Source organism: Ctenopharyngodon idella, chromosome 19 (genome assembly GCF_019924925.1).
Source record: "Ctenopharyngodon idella isolate HZGC_01 chromosome 19, HZGC01, whole genome shotgun sequence".
Lineage (NCBI taxonomy): Eukaryota > Metazoa > Chordata > Actinopteri > Cypriniformes > Xenocyprididae > Ctenopharyngodon > Ctenopharyngodon idella.
The window spans coordinates 20,174,617-20,196,108 of NC_067238.1; the positions used below are offsets into that span (position 1 = coordinate 20,174,617).

Sequence of the window (21,492 nt, forward strand, 5' to 3'; positions counted from 1 at the left end):
TTATACACTGACAAACTTCCATATGCAAATGTTCTTACTGTTGTATATACTGTATAAATACCGAGTGTGGCATTTACTCATAACCTCAGACCATATATGACACTTTTTCTAAGAGTAGACTTTATCACAAAAAAAAAAAAAAAAAGATTGTAAATGTGTTCTTTGATGATTTTATTCACTTAGGATTTATTATTATCAATATGTCAGATAATGAGGTCTTTTGGAAACAACTTCACTGTAATCTAATTTCAGAAGGAGCATTTCTTTTTTTGATCATTCACTGGTAATAATAATACATTGAGGCTGTAAGTGTAACATAAAAAATATTTTTTACAAATAAATCTTTATTTGTTACTTGGATAATTTGAGTAGCTCACTAAATTTGGATTTGTAGCAAAAACACATTATATGATTATCCTGACCAGGCTTTGTAGACGTGCATTTCCAACAAGTTACATTTATTTAAAATATTTACTGATGGATTTGGCTGATGAACTGAACCATTTTCACATGGTGATGACGTATTTCTCCATATTGCAACATAAATCTAACAACCTTTCTCATATTTCAACTTTTAGTTATTTAGGGTAATTTTATAACTGTTGTCTACAGCAGGTGCGACTGTTGTTGTGTCGTACCATTCAGCAACAGCCTGAGAACCTTGGAAGCTTCACAACCGTATTGATTAACCTAGGATACTACAGGGCACTCGTTTACTGTCTGGGAGCGCCGTGCCCCATCCACTGTAGACAGAATCAACAATTGTAATGGTTTCCTGGTCTTGATGAGTCACGATGCGCTGCTCGCATTTGGTGTAGATACAGCGTAGCATTATTATATGTGTAGGCCTAATGTTACCTTGCTATTAATTTATATATATATATATATATATATATATATATATAAAAGGTCAACCATGCTGTGATTTCAAATACAGCTGATGAAGGAGTGATAGTTTGCCTTTTGACGGGTGTAATTCATCTTTATTTAATTCCTTGTTTGTAATGTGGATTTTTTAGTTTTGCTGCTAAAACGGAAGCACTCACTGATGTGTACTGCTTGTTCAATATGCTTATATTTAAATGAACATTTTTTTCTCAACTTCATTTTATAGCGTACAATCTACTTACTGGGGTAAGGAGATTTCTAGTTCCTAATGCTTTGCATGAGACTTAATTGGAAGAGATGAATGAAGGAGAAGGCTTGTTATTATTGTTTAATGTTCTATTGAGTTGGGATTTAGAAAAGTTTCTGTTATGTTGGAGTATTGGGGGTTCACCGTGGTGAAGAGTGGAGCCTGACTTTAGGCTGATGCCAGGTAAGCGCAGTGCAATATATGAATTGTTTTACTCTACTTTTGCTTTAATGATTAACTGTGTTTATAGCTAACTTGTGGTCAGTCTCTAGTATTGCATATTGTTTATTATATATAGGCTTGGTTTCACAGACAGGGCTTTGATTAAGCCAGTAATAGGTCTTCAATTAGGATATTTAAGGAGCTTTTATAAACATTCCCTAGAAAAAAACATGGGCATTGACATATTTTAAGATATGTCAGTACAAGTTGCTTTCAGTTAAAACAGCTCAAACATGCATTTTAGACTAGGCTTAAGCCTTGTTTGTGAAACCGGGGGATAATGAATAAAATAACTAATACATGTCATACCAGTGTATTAGAATTGAGTATAAGTTGAGTATACGCCCCCTACTTCTGATTGGCTACAAGTGTGTTGTGGTGCTTGGTCCGATCCACTTATCATTTTTCGCTTTAAGGGTGCATGTTGAAGACTAATTGGTCAAACACAAATTAGTATTAATTAACACAACTAAAAAAGTAAAACTTTTTATGCCCGTTGGCTGTTTATTTACATGACAACAATGTTTTGGGAGCCTGAAAACGCAAACTTTTGAAAACGCGTTTCAAAGAGTAAGTTTGGTAACACTTTCTATGAAGATCATGCTTATAATGATTTATAGCCATATTTATACTTATTTATAAGTAAGTATTACTATTCTATAAATATATTTATAAAGACTCATTAAGATCTATACTGCATTATAAGAACAGTTATAGATACATTTACATTATTTTTATAATTACTTATAAGCCATGCATTTTTTTTTTTTTTAATGTGCATGCTCATAAGCCATTATACACTGATTTATAAATGATCAAATATAAAATAGTTCCAGAGACACTTGTTTGCTCTATCAACTAGTTATTATGTCTTTAATGGCTAAAGTTTGCATTAGAGGTAATGAATGGATTTTGATTTGTTAAAATCTCTATCTCCTCAGCCATTTGCATGGTATTGCTTATAGCAGTTTGGAATTATACTTTAAAAATATTGTTGCAGTGTTTTGCTAGTATGTAACATTAAAAAAGATACTTTTTTTTCAATTGTTTGTATTAATGATTTCTTTTTTTTATTACAGGAATTGTTCATTAGTTACATTTACAAGTAAGCAATTAAAAATGTAAAATGAGCACATATTCGTGATTTCTTAACATTTGATTTATGATTTCACTTCACTTAAAGCCGACAATGATGCATTTATAGAGATTAGTAACTATTATTACTCACAATAAGTATTTATAAGAACACAACACAGCTATTAATAACAATATATTCACTAATTTGACAGAAATAAATCTGAATAAAAAGTCATTGTAACTATAATATAACATTATAGCAATGCAAGCTGCATCTTTATAAATACATTCATGGAACCATACGACGGACTAATTAATACTTATAAATCAGTGTATAATGAATTATGAACATGCATTGAAAAAGAAAATGCATGACTTATAAGTAATTATAAAAATAATATAAATGTAACTAACTGTTCTTATAATGTGGTATAGGTCTTAATAAGTCTTTATAAATATGTTTATAAAATAGTAATACTTGCTTATAAATAAGTATAAATGGAGCTATAATTCATTATAAGCAGGGTCTTCATAGAAAGTGTTACCGTAAGGTTTTGAAAACGATACTGTTATTGTCTCCATGTAAACTACAAAAAAAAAAAAAAACGAATTTGTGAAAATGATAACATCATGCACATGCATATTACCTGTCTGTGGGGGTGTATTTTTTCTTTACAAAGTAACCTCACCAACTACTGGCCTGGCAGCAGAATACAGCATTTCTAATCATTTTCAAGCATCCATGTGAACAGGGATCATTTTGACAACGTTGTCGTCTGTACACGAAAAACACAAAAGTGGTCATGGTTGTGTAAACATACCCTTAGTTGAGTTCAAAATAGGCCTGCTTAAAAGTCTGATGATGCAAATAGTTGCCTCAATTTTTTTTTAGTAAAACCAAGGCAATATTTTTTTACATTGGCCTATGGAATTTCTTCCTTTGGTCAACAGAAAACACTTTTCCCCAAAAATAATGACTAGTATTGCATCACAGATTGAAGTTTTGCCACAGCATTTTACTACCAGGACTAATGCATGGACATCCTTTTTGAAGGCTTTTCCATTGTATTTTTTTGCATGCTGTAAAGCAGATGTGAAATAGGCATACATTCTTATAGGCCTTGATTTATGTTATAGGTTGTCATTGATTTGTCTCTGTACATAAACAGGTAATCTGGTAAATTAATTCTAAGATGGAATGCACTGTAGTGTTTTTCCATTGACTAAGCTGTCTGAGATATTAATGAAAATGATAGTGCTACAAGAGTTACAGAGGCCTGGTGGATTTGATATGCACAGTGATTTAATTGCATTTTGTGTTTATTTACACAGCTATTCACAATATTGTGTTTAAAACTTAGTCAAGTTAATGTCTTGTTTATTGAACTTGTAACATATTGTAATATCACATTTGCAACAAATTCATATGCAAAATTACATTTACAATTATTGGGAAAAACAACACTCTTTCTGATGTGATATTGCTTAACTGCAATGGTGACAGCTATTATGGGAGCTACTTGATGCAGTGCAGGAGATGCAGATTAGTGAAAAAAAAAAAAAAAAAAAAAGATGTATGCTGTGCCATTAGAAAAATATTCTTGACCCTTGATAAACTTTAATTAATGGTGTCACATAACAAATCTACTTCACAGATAAAATTAAATGAACTGCTAATTACGGTAACACTTTAGAATACTGTTCCATCATTAATGAATAACTTACACAGGAACAAACGAGTAACGCATTATTAACACTAGTTACTACTATTAACTAAGAAAGTCTGATTAACGAATTAGTAAGTAGGCCTAATAGTGCTCAGTTGAATGTTCACTATTAGCTAATCAGTAACTAACTACTTTTTTTTTTATCCCTCCCAGAGAACTACTAAGAACTACTATATACAGGTTCATAATTAACATGAATAATGCATAATGTATAATTAATTCTAAAGTGAAGGTCATGGTAACCCACTAGTAATGACTAAAGTATTACCAAATCCTTCAGAAGGAATTACTAATTGTTTAGATCATTATTCTAAAGTGAAAAACATGATAACTCTCCAGTAACTAACTACTGGAGTCATTGTAAACTTTTGAGGTACGAAGAATGGATCCCAAGTCTCTGTGGCAGCTGCTCCTGCCACGGAAAGTTTTATTCCTCTTTGTTACGCATCAGAATTGAGTATATCTCACGAGTGGCAAACAGAAACCGAAACTTAACGGCTTACACCATAACCCACAGTTCAGGTTTTAAAATAATAGTCGCAACGTCGCTATATTGCAAGGAGAGTCGTGTAGCCTACATATCCTGACTGAAACACTGAAGTACCATTTGGAAACAATATTGTGGTAATGAGCGGAATTACGTTATTCATTTTGCTTATGAAAACATGCTTTTGGATAAAAGTGTTTTGCTAAATGGATATATCTCGGCTTGTTCGACGTTTCGCTTTTCATTTTAGAGCAGGTCGAATGGAAAACATTAGCGTTTAGCTAAAAAATGTAAACAATAATTTGAAGGTAAGGACAGACAGACAGACAGACCGATAGATAGATAGACGATTGAGTGGCTGCTTTTCTTGCTGCATGTATTCTGGGCATCTGCTGAAGCATTTCTACGTCCTTGCTAGGATGTTGCAGATAATAATCATAATTATAAGCATAAATAGGTAGTACAGGGGTGTACAAACTTTTTTTAAGGGAGGCAGATTCGATGTAATGGACATACCTGGGGGCCATTTTTATATATAGCTAATATACAATATAGGGTATATAGCTATATACAGGGCTCCAGATTCGCATTTGAGATAAGTGGCAGTGTCATCAAGTTCTAGATGGCACCAGCACCTGATTTTGTAGCACTGCAAATGTAATATTAATAATATTACATGTTTTGTATCTTGGAAATGCACATTTGACAGCTTGAGTTGACAGTTACAGTAGCTTGAGTTGGGACGCAGATGTAAATGTATTTTTATTATTTTCATTTACATCTGTAAAAATGTTAACAACCTAATTTTTTAAGGGTAACATTTACATATTCTTTCTTACTGAGTGAGAACTGTACACTTATTTAAATGAACCATTGGTCTTCCATAGTATCATACATCTAGATCACCACAGGTAAAACCGGACATAGCACCTCACTACCATGGTAAAAATTAACAATATTGTTTCTATGGTTACTAGAATGGCTTTATGTTATTTTGTCAATAAACACATTTAGTAGCTGTACATACAAATGCACAGAACCGCTAGCTTATAATACAAATTTCTGTAATTAGGCCTCTATTTCATTACTCTGTTAATAGATTTAATAGGCTACATTAATTATATAATAAAATTAGATATTAATAGCCCACATTTCTGCCACAATACCACAGTTACAGTTAGTGCTGCTAAATCCATGGTAAATGTTGGTGATTTGTGGATTGAAAAGCATTACAACTGGATTGTTGCTGGCCGACTTTGAACACTCCTGTCTGTGTACCTTAAGGCCAACATGATCGTAATAATTTAAAAGGCAGATATTTCTGTTGCTGTAGACATGATGTTAATATTTCATAGTTTGTGTAGCCTATATATGTACTAGCTAAATGTTTCAACCACTTGGCATTAAACGTTGTTTCAATGTTGTATTGCTGTTTCACCATTGAAACAACTGACATTATTTTAGCCACATTTCAATGTTAAAGTTCGGTCATGTGCCACCCAGTCTAAAGTGAGAGCCCACTGACATCTTCAACAGAAGCGTAAAGGCTGCTGGCTATATACTGGATATAAGTGGAAATTATCATTTTAAGCCTATATGTAGAGAATGCATTTTGAATAATTGCATCCATTTTTGTCTAGGAGGACCATACCATGATGCAGGTGGGCCTAGAACAGCGCAAACCACTGAGGACACTCTTCAGACTTCTGTCTCTGTCCAGACCTGATGTGGTACCAATATGTGGGGCTTTCCTGTTCCTTGTTGCAGCTGTTATCAGTGAGGAATTACAAACAGCTTCTGGTTTTGTTTTAATTGAGTGTTTAGTCCTCTGCACTGTAAATTGTTGACTTTACCTAGAAAACCTGAAGAAACAAATTACCTTAAAATAAAGTATACTTTAAAGTACAATTTATAAAGTACAATTTATACTGACAGACACCAACCAATGCAGACAATCACTAGATTTCAGTATATGTCACTTCTCAGACATTCCACGACCCAACAAACGGCAACTGAACATGTTCAATTGGTGAAAACAAGCACTGACCAATGGCAGCTGATACCAAAGTGTAACACACTGATCAGACAAAACCTGATGGTCTGTTGCCATTGGTCAGCATCTGTCGATGCAGTATGAATTGGCCTTATAGGTAACCAGAAAATGTGAGTTATGGTAACTCAGCTTGACAAGTTGAAACCCATTTTTGAGATTGCTGATCATTGATATTGTTTCCTCTTTCTTTGAAAGTGCCTAACATGGAAACACTAATCAACAATGGTGACTTCAAACAAATCCATTTTAGGGAAACAACATCAGCTTATGAAGTCAAGTTGTATTGACAGTATAACGGATTCATTAAGTTCATCAAATTGTTGTGCAAAATCAAATAAAAATGTTAGTTAGGATATTTTTTAGGTTTTACAGAGTGTGTGCCATTTCACTGAGACTTTGTCCATTATCTTGATCTATAATTTCAGGTGAAATGCTCATGCCATCATTTACTGGTCAAATAATTGACGCTTTGAATTCTAAATTTGATAGTAACACATTTGCAAGTGCAATTTTCTTCATGGGACTTACTTCTTTTGGAGGGTGAGTTTGATCTTTGTTTAACATGATCCAGTTCAGTTCATTGATTATAGGGACACGTGCTTATTTGGACTGAATGTTCATTAAAACATTTTAACATTTAACATTAAAACATATTTCATGCACTTTCAGCTCTTTCTCAGCTGGATGTCGAGGTGGATTGTTCATGCTCACAATATCTAGGCTTACAAAAAGAGTCCGGCAACGTCTTTTTAGTTGTTTTGTTAAGCAAGACATTGCATTCTTTGAAACAACATCAAAAGGTCAGTCTTGCATGTCCACACAAGTGAAAGCAAGAACAATTATTTCATGTCTATTTAGCAATTGACAAACAGCACAAAAAAGTGTTATTTTGGAGTTGCATTGCAACAAACACATATACATAGATGTTCAACTTACAATACCTGTAGTTTATGTAGGCTGTATTTTTCAGACTGAGCTTCTTTGTACAGGGGATATCACTACATGTTTGTCCAGTGATGCATCTCTGATGAGCCGGTCCCTGGCTGCAAATGTCAACATCCTCCTGCGCAGCCTTGTTATGACTATCGGCATCTACTGTTTCATGATTCAGCTCTGCTGGCCCTTGGCCTTGCTCAGTGCGCTTGAGTCACCAATTACTATCACTGCTGAGAAAATATACAACAAGTACTATCAGGTAAATGGACAGTGAATACACTAAAATACACTGGATAATATGATCTTCATATTAACCTGATTGATTAACTATCATGTATTCTTTTTGTGTGTGTAAGGGGCTGGTCAGCTCAGTGAAAAAATCCATAGTAAAAAGTAACCAGGTTGCTGGAGAAAGCATTTACCATATCAGAGCTGTCAGAAGTCATGGTGCTGAGATGGTGGAGCAGAAGATGTATAACGGCAGACTGGAAGAAACACACCATTTTAAAATACACAGAGATAGTGTCAGAGCTACTTACTTGCTGTTCATGAGGGTAATAATCTCATGTATATTTACATTGCAATATATTTGTCAAGGGATTTGGAATTTTTGTATAAGATATCATTAATCAACTTTCTTTTATTCAGTTATTCCAGTTAGGTATGCGGGTGCTGATCTTGTGGTACGGGCATCAAATGATCAAATCTGGGCAAATGACACCTGGAAACCTTGTGTCCTTCATACTCTATCAGATGGAGATCGGAGGCTATGTACAAGTGAGACACATTTTCACAGTCATTTTAAGTTGATTTCCATGAAAGGTGTAAACACTGTGGCTTTATGGTGCTGTCAAAGCATTACTGTGTTTGTTTGAGAATCCCAACCAGCCCGACATAGCAAATTTAATATGGCAACAAATATTTTTTGCAGTTCCTATTTGCAGTAGGTATAAACTATAAAATAATGTCTAGCAAATAGTGCCTAAAAATTATATTGTAAAAACCAATTGACTTTAAAAAGAAGCAAACTTTTTACTAAATTAAGTTAAATAGAATTCTCAATACCAAAAAAGTATATTCTTTACTTATTCACCTTATTTATTTATTTATGAGTATTCTCATTTTCAAATAATATGCTGACTCCCAGAGTGCATTGTGGCATGAATAAATTATGAAGTATCTTTGTTTTATAATTTTATTTGTCTATTTTTTTTTTTTTTTTTTTTGCTGTTGTTGTTTGTTGGCAGTGTTAGCAGTCTGTTTTGTAAGCAAGAAGAAGCATCAAGTTCACTTGCATGATATTTTCTCATTTTTATTGGAAATACTGCTGTTATTTACTATAATTATTGTTTTAACACATCATAACTTATTATTATGTTAAACATGGTTTGTTTAATAATCTGTAAAGTCAGATCTTTTTAAAATAATTTAATATCTCTGTTTTTCATACTCATTTAACAACACAATTGCATGACGCGATTAGACAACACGGATCACCATAATGACTTTAAACAACACCCTTTTAGTTAAACATCATTAATTTATGGAGTAAACATCTGTGATGTTCTTTCAAAAAAATTCAGTTGTATTGATAATTTATCAACATTCAAGTTTGCTTTTGACTGAATGAAACTAAAGAGAACAATACCTGCAAAAGTGAGGGAAATCATTGATAATTCCACTGAGATTGAGATTGAACCACTGCTTTTCAAAATTGCACATTTTAATGCAAATAAAATAGTAAAACGTGATTTTCTTTATTCCAGACATTAGTTGAACTACATATAGACCTTATAGAATCACTGGAGTCAGCTGATAAAGTCTTTGAGTATATGGACCACAAACCATCTGTTTTATGTGGTGATCTTGCACCTGACCAGCTCAAGGGACATGTGATGTTTAACAACATTAGCTTCTCTTATTCAACATGCCCAGACCAGAAAGCACTGGAGGTACATTTATATGATTTTATGAAAACCTTTGTATAAGTGAATTAAACAGTCTGTTCCTGAAAATAAATTAATTTGGAAGTTATTTGATTTATTGGGGTAACCTAAATATGACAGTTTATGAATAAAATGTATTCAATTAGCCTACCTGAATTTGATATAATACTGAATGCAGTTCCTCCCCGTGGAATAGAACAAACTCAGAAACTAAATATGAAAACTAAACTGAAAAAAACAAAAAAAACAATGGGTTGCATTGTAATTTGCTAAAGATAAAACAATGTAATGATTGGTGGGAGCATAAATGAAGTTAGAATAATAATATATTTATTTAATATTGTAATTATATTTGTATTTAATTTAGATTATTTTTTAAAACTTGCTCTTTCTACATAAAAATGTAAAAAAAAAAAAAAAAATTTTTCAATTGTATCTCTGTAGAATGTCTCATTTGAAATGAAACCAGGGTCAGTTACTGCACTAGTGGGTGTCTCAGGTGGGGGAAAAAGCACCTGTGTAGCCCTATTAAAGCATCTTTATGAGCCCCAGTCTGGTGAAATCCTCCTGGATGGAAGGCCCCTAAAGGATTATGATCACAAGTACTTTCACCAAAAGGTAATAACAGGCCTGCTTACCTTAAATGCTGCATGTATACAGATTTACAATGCTTAGTACATACCACAATGAACTGAGATTTGTGAATAACGCATGTTTCCAATGCAGGTAGCTGTTGTGAGCCAAGAACCAGAGCTCTTTTCCTGCTCTATTCACAACAATATCACTTATGGACTTGGCAGTTATTCAGAAGATGTGCTGCAGACTGCAGTAAAACAGGCTCATATTAACAGCTTCGTACACTCTTTGAAAGATGGCTATGACACAGGTAATACGCTACATTTTTACCACAACAATTTTGTAGGTTCAAATATATTTGTAATATAGGCTACTTTCCTACCAAATACAATGTGTTAAAAAAGTAGTCTTTATTATTTAATAAACGGTTGGTAACATTTTATAAAAAGGTTAATTCAATGTTAGTTAATGCATTAACTAACATTAACAATGAGCAATACAGTTGTTATAGTATTTATCTTTATCTGTTAGTTGGTAGTTTATGCTCAGATTCATTAAATAATATTAACAGATACAACTTTTGATTTTAATGTATTATTTAATAATCTAAATGTTGAAATTAAGATTAATAAATGCTTTAGATGTACACTGTAAAAAATAAATCCGTAAAATAACAGAAAAAGTACTGGCAGCTCATTATCCAGTAATTTTACGGACATTTCCGTTAACCCTACAACACAACTCAATGTAGTGAAAATTCAAAACACTGGTAAAACACCTGTAAAAAATGAATACATAAAATTCCATTAAAATAATACAGTACATTGTGCCCACTTTTTTGGGATTTTTTCAAGAGTGTATTTTTCATTTTTAGTTCATGTTAACTAATATAGTTAAAGGTAGGGTAGGCAATTTTGGAGAAGCCAGCAATAGCAAGCTAGCTTTGAAAGCATTTGATCCCACCCTCCCTTCAGAACGCTCTCCAAAGCCACGCCTCCTTCAAAACACATGAACACGCACAGCCAAAGCAGTCTCCAAAGCGTCACAAGAGACGGTGTTAAACTACCTCATGTCTCAATGCACATAACATTACAATAATAATGAATGTAAACAACTTACAGAGCTACTATAGGCAAAACATTGCCTATACCTTATCTTTAACTAATATTAATAAATGTAACCTAAAGTGTTATCAAATATTGCCTAACAAACACAAAAGTTGCCCCAAAAGTATAAAAAATGTATAAATGTCTGTGCATTACATAACAAAATATCAAAACAGGTGGCGTTTATTTCAAAGAAATACAACAAGCAAACTTTTCAAACAAAACATTTCAAGAAGCCAATTTGATATTTTGTATTCAATGAAATTCACGTGTGACTTAAGTGTCTAAAAGTGACTGAAATCTTTTGGGGTCAACTGTATGTGCGTTTGTTTGGGAATACCCTTCTTGATGAGTTTTATAAAATGTAATCCATTTTTCATTCCACATTACTAACCAAAACTATGTCTTTTTTCTACCTGAATCAGAGGTTGGAGAGCGTGGTGGTCTTCTCTCTGGGGGTCAGAAGCAGCGCATTGCTATTGCCAGAGCTCTGATCAGACAACCTCAGATCCTCATACTGGATGAGGTCACCAGTAGCCTGGACACTGAGAGCGAAAAGATGGTAAGCATCTACATGCATGCAGTCAAAACATCATTAAATGTTGATGTGGTCAAAAACGTGCTAATGTTCTTTGCTTCATCAGATCCAAAATGCCCTGGCATGTTTCACGACTCAAACCAGACTGATTGTGGCTCATAGGCTGAAGACCATTGAGAGTGCAGATCAAATAATAGTGATTGATAAAGGCTCGGTATCTGAGAAAGGCACCCACATGGAGCTGATGAAGAAGAAAGGAATCTACTACAAATTAAGAGAGAGTCGATTTAATGAAGACAACACTGAGACTACTTGTTAACCGATTGAGAAATAATAGAAAAGAATTCACATCCAAGGCAAGGGTGCAGGACACAGTGTAAAAAAACATGGAAAAGAGTGGAAATTTCCACACACTGATATTAAGTTTTGACCTTATTTTCCTCTTCACCAAATACATTGAAATATATTTATGTATAAACACATTGCATTAGCACATTTAGCATATTTTGCAAAAATAGAGCATATTCTGCTGTAATCTGTTTATATTACTTCTTTTGTTTTTTTTTAATTCTGCAGGATTTTAATTAGCTATTTGAAACCATTTCACAAGGATGAGTAGGCCTATATTTATAGAAACGGCATGCTAATCTAATGTTCTAATCTGGTTTTTATCATCATTACTTTTAAGAAATTAAAAACATATTTTAGAGAAATATTTATACCATGGTCTCTATGAATACTCAATTGTGATTGGCTGGATGGTGTTCAATAAAACCATTGAATGCACAGGTAGTTCCAAGTCAGTTTAATCCCTGTTCTATAGACTATTTGTGACTGCAATGATTGAACAAACATTTTTTGGTTTATTGATATTTGGTTTATTGATTACTATCAGGATGTGAAGAGAGTTTCAACCAGTATAACAAAAAGTGTTTATGAACAACATTGCCTATGTATTTAAGTATCTCAACCAGCAAGAGAGATAAAATCTACACTCTTAGAAAGGATGTGTTAAAACTGACTCAAACTGTGTTAAATTCTTACACATCAATGGGTGAGTTTTTTGTGTTGATTTCTACACAGTCACTGTGTTAAGGATTTTAACACAGTAAATGTGTCTGAAAGGTTAACACAAAGATGTGTAAACATGTGCAAAAGATGTGTAACATTGTGTTATCCTTGGCTTTACACATTGTGTTAAAAATGTATCTAAAATCCTAAACAAAATGTTAGCATTTGAAAAAATGAATGTAAAGTCATTGGTTGTCTTTCTTATTGTCAATTTATTACAATAAAATATCAATAATTAAATTCAATTCAACAATGCAATTTTAAGCAGTCAAAAAGGATATGTCCAACAAAGGACAAAACAGTTCTTTTCATTCTCATTAGGCAACATGACACATAACCCGTCCCTACCTCCAAAATAGTTTTACTTATTTCCAAACATTGTTGGGATTGATGTACATTGGCAGCCAAAAGTTTGGAAAATAAAGTTTGCTCACCAAAGCTTTAATTTGATACAGAAAATACAGCAAAACCAGAAATATTATGAAATATTATAACAATTAAAAATAACTTTTGTGAATATATGTTAAAATGTTATTTATTCCTGTGACCAAAGCTGAAATTTTAGCATCATTACTCCAATCTTCAGTGTCACATTATCCTTCAGAAATCATTCTAGGATTTGCTGCTCAAGAAACATTTCTGATAATTATCAATGTCTGTACTCCTCCATCTTCTCCACAGCATAGTAAAAGTGATAACAAAAATAGTCTTTAAAAAGCCAACACAATGTTTTTGTCCACCTTTGGGAATAAATGAACTTCTCCAAAGATTGGTTCCTGTTCAGAACTTGACTGACGACATCACAATTTTCCCTGGATGCATGCATGTCTGCAAACACAAATGTGCTCAGTTCTTCAGAGAAGATCGCTGTTCCAACACTATATAAAAATATAAGAGGGAAAGAGAGTGTCAAATTGTTTTTAATCTCCAACATACTATATTTTAGAATATATATTTGTAAGTAACAAACGTTTGTCAGCATATTCAAACATTTCAGTTGAATTGTAAACTAAATTATGCCAGATTACATTTTAATACTTACATTGCTTTAATTCTCTCCAAATGATTCAGAGATGTAAAGACTGCAATCAAGGATTTAGCCCATTTCAGCTTGTCTGCAGTGAAGGAATATCTGTTTAAGATAAATGCACAGTAAGACACATGCAAGAAGTCACCATGTGATGATTTTTCTTTCCCTCAGTAGTTAACCCACCTATGTGCTGATATGCTGAAATCATATTAGGCATCTTCCTGGTCTGGTGGGACTCTTGAACCAAATAAAATATCAAAATAATTCAAAAATAAAAACTACAGTTGTTTAGAATAACTTGATTTGAATTAATGACTAGTGAGTTTTACTGCAATGCTTACCTGAATAAATTCAACTGGTGAGACTCACTGAACAGAAAATGGTCCATCTCTGATTAGTTCATTTGCTGTAGACATAATGCAAAAGTCACTTATAAAGTTAGCATATTTATATATTGTATGCTAACGTTACCTAGCCTGCACCGCACCAGTGGCTCCAAAGCAGTTATCACATATTGCCAATGATTTCAGCAAACTTTAAAAAATCCACTACAATTACTAAGAAAATCACTAAGGAGTAGACCATTTTCAATACGCCATTAGGCCTACTGGTGACATGGTTTACACAGAGTACAATACACAGTCTAAAGGAGCGGTCACATTTAACGTTACCATTGCTTGGCGAATTTTTGCGTGCGAAATACATGAATTGCTTAAGGTATCTTCATTATTCGATATTTGAATCAAGTTTTCCACGCAAATTCGCCGCGTTGACCAACATAAAGCTGCTTGGTTTAGCCGTGCTTCAGCTAACGTTACACTATTGACAATGGACGTTTTTTGCCCACAAAACTTTGTCTTGACCGCGCTTTTAAACCAGTATTAAAATAACAGCAGCAGAAAATATTGTTTTTTGTAAATAAATATAAGTAAAATATGATTAAGTACAGCTTACCTCAAGAATCTTGCTAGCAGTCATCGGCTTGATGCGGCGCACATCATATCCTCCGTGGTATAAAAGGTGTTTTTCACGAGCAGTTGTGACACGAGGGGTAGTCGATTAACATAATGAAGTGATATGGTATAAATATTTTATTTTCAACAATATAGATGTAAAACGAAATGGTCGCTGTCAATAAAAGACTAGAATGGATGGACTGACTGGATTCCAACGGCTCTGCTGGATTCTATTCATTCAAAGACCGTTGCTGCTATTGGTTCATTTCAATTAGCTAATTTAAATAACGGACACATTATAAAATACACAATGTGTGTTAAGCATATCTGTCTACACATATTGTATTAAATGCTGTGAGTAAATCCCCATTTTGTGTTAATTTTTAAACTACACATTGATATGTGTAAAAGAGGTTATTTTTTTCAACACATTTTTAGTTAAAATTAACACAAAACGTGTAAATTAGAGTGTTACACATAATTTGTGTAATTTTTCAACACATTCCTTCTAAGAGTGTACTTTATCCTTTGCCCCAATCCAGCATGCGAGTGGAATTCAAATTCTCGGTTACACTTTATTTTACAGTGCCGTAGTTACATTGTAATTACTCAAATAAGTACTGAGTACTATTAATTAACTGCATGTACTTACTATAGAGTTACAATTAGGGTTAGTTACTTGTAATTATGCATAATTTACTGTTATATAAGTACATGTAGTAATGTGTAACTATGGCACTGTAAAATAAAGTGTTACCAAATTCTCATTTTGAACTGATTTACTTAATTTCAGTTCACCTGGAAATTGTAGATAATTTATTTCTAAAACTAGAGTCCTGCATTTTTTTTTTTATTAAGCTACCATTCATATGCCATAAAATTACTGTTTTGGATATTTTTTATAAAACTTTTAAAAAGTCTTAAAGACTTTTGCTTTCCTGTTCCACCCACTTCTTTTTGTTAAAAGGGCCATTTGGAATTCCTAAAGGCACAAGAGGTGCTGATAGTGATCAAGGCCTGTAGGCCAAGATGTGTCTACATCAGGGGTCTGCTAAATGTCACACCTTTAGTATGATGGGGGAAGATGTAATCTGCTGATTGGCCAGTTTGAATGTCTCAGATTTGGGTTTTAGTCACATGCAGGTCAAGGAAAGAGATAAAAGATTGTAACTTGCTCTGTCTCTTCTTTTTCTGGGATCTCTTTTCTTGGGCCCTTCTCTTTGGCTCTATTCTCTTTCTCTAGCTCTAGTCTTGGGGCTCTGCTCCTACTGCATCTTTCTTCTCTTTTCTAAAACCATTCTCTTTCTCTCTTTATCTCTCTGGTAACATTTTACATACATGCTGGGTATGTGTTACAGTAGGACCAGCCAGGAGACAGGAGATTAGTTAACAGGTTGTTTATTGAACACAAGCAGAGTAGATGGTGACAACAGGTGAGTATGCAGAAGCAAGTTCGTGACTGGTGAATGGTATAGAGAATGATACTGTCCTTTGTGGTTGCAGAGTGCCGATGGAGAATGATACTTGCTGACTGGAGACGATGACTGCAGACAACACTTCACAAACAGACTGGAGACGAAGGAGGAGACTCGGCGTCAAGGGAACAGGTAAGTAGCGAGGAGAGTCCTTGAGGTAAGCATTCAGGTAAGTCCTTAGATGCAAACGAGACCAGACAATGTGACTGTGTGTGTGAGTGTCTTAAATAGTGCTGGTAATGAGTGAGCTGATGAGGTGCAGGTGGCAGTGATCAGTACTCAGGGGAAGCTGTGCGCTGTGATTGGTGGATGTTGGAGCCTGCCATGTCTGTGACAGTATGATTAATGGTATATGTTTTTATCACCTCATACATCTATTTTGTAATTATTTCAAGAGTTACCATCAGATATTGTCATAAAACCCTTTAATTTACAAATTAGGCGCTAACTAGTTTTGATTTAGTATTAACATTGAAGTGCTACTATTGCAATACAGTATAGTCAAACTATAGCAACGCTCTGCCACGTATTATGCTAATGTAACTGTGCTTATTTCAGTTGTTAGTAGCAGTGGGTGGTAACAGTCAAGAAATGTAGTTTTACACAATCGTGCTGAAAACGTTTTTTTAGTCATTCGGCAGTCCTGCAGCCTGAACCACTGGAGGGTAACCACCCTTACGTTTTCTTACGTCAAATGTGACCATAAATCAGCAAAGGTGGAGTGGTTCTTTATTCAAGCATAAACAGTCACGATTGCTTTTAATGATTATTTAATTTTTAATGATGTCACACTGTGAGATTTTTTCATAAGTAAGTCAACTTATATTTAGAAGCAATATGGTTTCTTTTTTACAAGCCTGTAAGTTACATCAGTTTGTGACGCTGCAGTTTGATAAAGTGAAAGCACATGACTTACTTGAAATGCCTTTGTTGCAGTGTTTCTGTAATGGCTCCAATACCAGAAATAAACATTGGTCCACTGTAAAAATTATTTTTGCTGCTTGTTAAATTAACTTACTTAGGGATAAGTGTTAAACAAGAAAGAAGAGACTTGTGTCAGTACTGGGATGAGCACAGTTTTTGACTGAGTGCAGCAACACATCATGGTTGTCGTGTAGCCTCCCAGAGCCTGAGCACAAGCACAAAAACAGAAACTCTTTAAATGTCAAACATAACTGAATATTAAACACTAACAAGCCTTTCTCTTTAATCAAAAACACATATGGATTAAGTAAACTTCAGTTTTACATATTAATATTATGTAAGTTAATATTATACAATAAATTTAAGTAAATACACAATTTATTTGTGTTGCAGCAATTGTGTGGTTTTAGCTCATTTTAATTGGATCAAAATTAAGTGAATTTTGGCTGAACTCAAGAACAAATATCTGCCAGTGCAAGAAAAATAATCTTTTTCCCTTTAGATTAAGTTTATTTTTCTGACTCCACTGGCAGATATTTTTCTTGTTTTAAGCATAAGCTAATTTTGATAAACTTTAAAAAAAAAAAAAAAATTACAGAATTTTTTTTTTTTTTTTTTTTTTTTTTTTTTTTTTGCTGTGGAATTCTAACAGCTACCAGACTTGAGCTCTTTCTGCTTTATTCAAAAAATAAATAGATCAGTCTGACCTCTTTTAGACTGACCTCATTTCATATCATCACAAGTCAACAATGCTCCATAAAATGAAACTTTTATTGTTTTTATAACCCTCATACAGAAACGCATAGCTGCACATTTTTATAGATCAATATGTAGACGAGAACTAAATGTTAGATTTTGACAAATTATTGTTGCATAGGCTGTGTGGCAGCTTTGACATGCACACATTTGTCTTTTATTTTGGGTTGTGTAGCTATCACAAGATCAACTATCAAACAAGCTAACCTTGTTTTGCTGGAAAGTCCCTATTGTTGTTTCACCTGGTTATAAATTTGTGTGTTTGGCTTGTTGCCTGGCTGTACCTGGCTCATGCGTTGTTGTCCCACCCCTAGTGCCAGCGGGACAGATATGACTAGATCTGTTCTCCATTTTATAAAGCTGCCAGTGGATTGCCTGTCTCGAAATGGCTGCCATTTTTGCAATTATGCATATCGTCGATTGGCCTATACATATTTTCCTATGAAAGCATGTTCCTATGGTGATGAATAGTGAAATAACCTTGAGTTAGCAGGTCTGATATATCCTCTGAGTACATTTTGGTATCTTACAAGCTTTATGGTTAAATGTTATAGTTGAAATTGTATCTTACTGCATAAAAATCAAGAAAGCATTCTTCAAAAAGAATGCAGTTGGCTATGAATGGGTTAAGTGTTTGAATAATTTTACATGCCAGTGAAGGTGCACAATTGGTTTAGTGAAACCATGTGACTTTAATGAAATGCCCAGGTTGCCAGTCCAGTTTATCTGAGCTCTCTTTGGCAGCACCATTTCGTGATTGCCAGCCATTTTGTGATCTGAAATAACAGTTCACTAGTGTTCTCTTCAGTAAGGAGAGTGAGAGTGTGGACATGCACATATTCCATCTTTTCATGGCCTGAAATTTAGAAGTTTTTCCAATGCTGAAGCAATTTTAAAACCATACCACCAATGAATGGCTGTCTATAACACAACCAGTATTCACTTTTACTAGTTTGGTGTCATGATACATTAACTTAATTAACAAACTCCAAGATTAAGTTAGTAGAACTTAAAATAGTGAACTTCAAAAACATGGTAATTGTAATTTAATTGAAATGTTGACTAAACTACCTCATACAATATTAATTCAAATCTTTTACAATTAACTGCTAGCAATAGCACACTTACAAGCAATGCAAAGGTATAATTACTATCCATGTACATGTATTTGCAGTCTTCAAAATTTTGCGGACCATCCTCGACCTAACCACAGTCTCTACCGTTGACCACAATGGTAACCCCCACAAAACTGCAACATAACAGAAACCCCCCTAAATCCCAACATAAAAGAAGATTAAACGTGAACATTTATTCTCCTTATGCAGTCTGATGCAGAGGACTAGATGATGGGATCTAGAACTCTGTAGCACTCATTGAGTTTAATTCAGCTTAATATAATCAGCTTAAATCATTTTACATGCCAGTTAAGGTGCATAATTGGTTTCGTGAAATCACGTGACTTTAATGAAATGCCCAGTGCTGTGTTTAAATTCACTTTTAGACATACACTCCTGAACTTCCCTAAGCAGCCCAGGTTGCCAATCCAGTTTATGTGAGCTCTTATTAGCAGCCCTATTTTGTGATTGTCTGCCATTTTGTGATGTTAAATAATAATTTGCTAAATTCAGGTGATAATGAAAGGATCTCATCACATTCTCTTCAGTAAAGAGGTGTGAGGGTATGAAAATTCTTTCCTTTCACATCCTAAAATTTAGTAGTTTTTCAAAGCTTACTGCTGAAGCAATTTTAAAACCAAACCACTATTGGGGCAGTCGTGGCCTTATGGTTAGAAAGTCAGAGTTGTAACCCGTAGGATGCAGGTTCAATTCTTAATACTGGCAGGAAAATGTAGGTGGGGGAGTGAATGAGCAGTACTCTCTTCCACCCTCAGTACCCGAAAATGAGGTGCCCTTTAGCAAGGCACCTAACCCCCAGTTGCTGAATTACTTGGATAAGTTAAATGCAGAAGACAAACTCCAAGTATGGGATACCATACTTGGACTTCACGTCACTTTCATTTATTAATGATTGTCTATAATACAACCAGTATTTGCTATTGTCTTGTTGGAAATTCCCTATCATTCTTGTTTTGGTGGTGCAGGCCTGTATAGCTTGCTGCCTGGTTATGCCTGACTCATGACGCATCCACGATTGCGATGTTATGTTTTATCACCCTCTATTGGAAAATATGTTGTCGACAAGAAATGGTACAGTGATGTTTTGACCTCCATTACAAGGTACTGCCTCAAAATGACTGCCATGACAATGCGCAATGAATAATTGTTGCCAACATGCAGATTATTTATCTTTCTGTTCTCTAATGCATCAGTTGTGGCACATGTATTTTCAATTTTTTATTTATCTATCTTTCTGTTGGGATAAGAAAGCATTGAACTCTTTTAAACAACATGATACTGAATATCACAAATTATAGCTTAAATGGAAGTTAAAAAAGAGTTAAATTAAGTTATTTCAAATATTATGAAACTATATCAATTATTATGAAATCTATCAGTCTTTTCTGTTCCATTTGGCTTTTGATGAAAAATGTTAAATAGTAACTGACTGAAATGTCAGGACAGAAGATGAAAGGAAGAATGATGAGATATTATAAAATGGCTGACAGATTTTTAGGTACTTTTTAGGTACTACCACAAACATGCTACAGAGAAAGAAAAAAAAAAATGAAACAGACAACAGCCAAAACAAATGATACAATAGTTCACTCCAAGTTAACACAACAGTGCATCATTTTTAGTGTGCCATGCAAGATTGTGTATGTAAAACATTTTTTGTCTTCTCTATTGTGATATATATACTAACATTTCACAAATCACACTTCTTTTGCTCTACACACCATGAAGACAGAGAGATAAAGTCTTAGATAAAGATAAAATAATGTGTGTGTGTGGGGGGGGGGGGGGGGGGGGGGGGGGGGGGGGGGGGGGGGGGGGGGGGGTCAGTTTAGCTGTAAAAAAAAAAAAAAAAGAAGAAAGAAAGTGATTGGCCATGAATGAGTTAAGTTTGTTTGCAGAGGTTTTAATGCCAGTGAAGAAGGTGCACAAATGATTTTGTGAAATCACGTGACTTTCATGAAATGCCCAGGTTGCCAGTCCAGTTTATCTGAGCTCTTATTGGCAGCACCATTTCGTGACTACCGGCCATTTTCTGATCTGAAATAAAGTTCAGCCAGGAGATAGTGAAAGGATCTAATCCATTCGAAACACAGTATCCTCTTCAGTTTATTGCTGAAGCAATTTTAAAACCATACCACTAGTATTTAATGATTGTCTATTGTCTTGTTGGAAAGTCCCTATCATTTTTTTTTTGGTGGTGCAGGCCTGTTTCTTACTGCCTGGTTATGCCTGACTCATGGCACATCCATGATTGCGATGTTATGTTTTATCACCCTCTACTGGAAAATATACTGCCGGCAAGAAATGGTACAGTGATGTTTTGGCGTCCATTACACGGTGC

The 21,492-nt window shown here is 34.2% G+C and overlaps 1 protein-coding gene and 1 long non-coding RNA gene across 3 annotated transcripts; one reads left to right on the top strand and one right to left on the bottom strand.

Annotated features, from left to right (window-relative positions):
• The first annotated feature begins 4,616 nt into the window (after positions 1-4,616).
• Positions 4,617-13,119, top strand: LOC127500837 (antigen peptide transporter 2-like). The gene is made up of 12 exons (XM_051872381.1): positions 4,617-4,785; positions 6,289-6,424; positions 7,127-7,241; positions 7,371-7,501; positions 7,691-7,896; positions 7,994-8,191; positions 8,286-8,414; positions 9,404-9,589; positions 10,028-10,201; positions 10,310-10,469; positions 11,691-11,827; positions 11,910-13,119. Exons 2-12 carry the CDS (start codon positions 6,301-6,303, stop codon positions 12,120-12,122), a joined length of 1,773 nt encoding a protein of 590 aa, XP_051728341.1. The 5' UTR covers positions 4,617-4,785; positions 6,289-6,300; the 3' UTR covers positions 12,123-13,119.
• LOC127500852 (uncharacterized) lies at positions 12,353-15,329 on the bottom strand. 2 transcript variants are annotated; one of them, XR_007926451.1, is made up of 5 exons: positions 14,859-15,329; positions 14,246-14,310; positions 14,088-14,141; positions 13,917-14,006; positions 12,353-13,752 (listed from the first exon to the last, which is right to left on the bottom strand). It is a non-coding gene; the product is annotated as an uncharacterized LOC127500852 (long non-coding RNA). The 2 variants fall into 2 exon arrangements; XR_007926452.1 differs by lacking the exon at positions 14,859-15,329 and adding an exon at positions 14,576-14,774.
• Between the last annotated feature and the right edge of the window lie 6,163 nt (positions 15,330-21,492).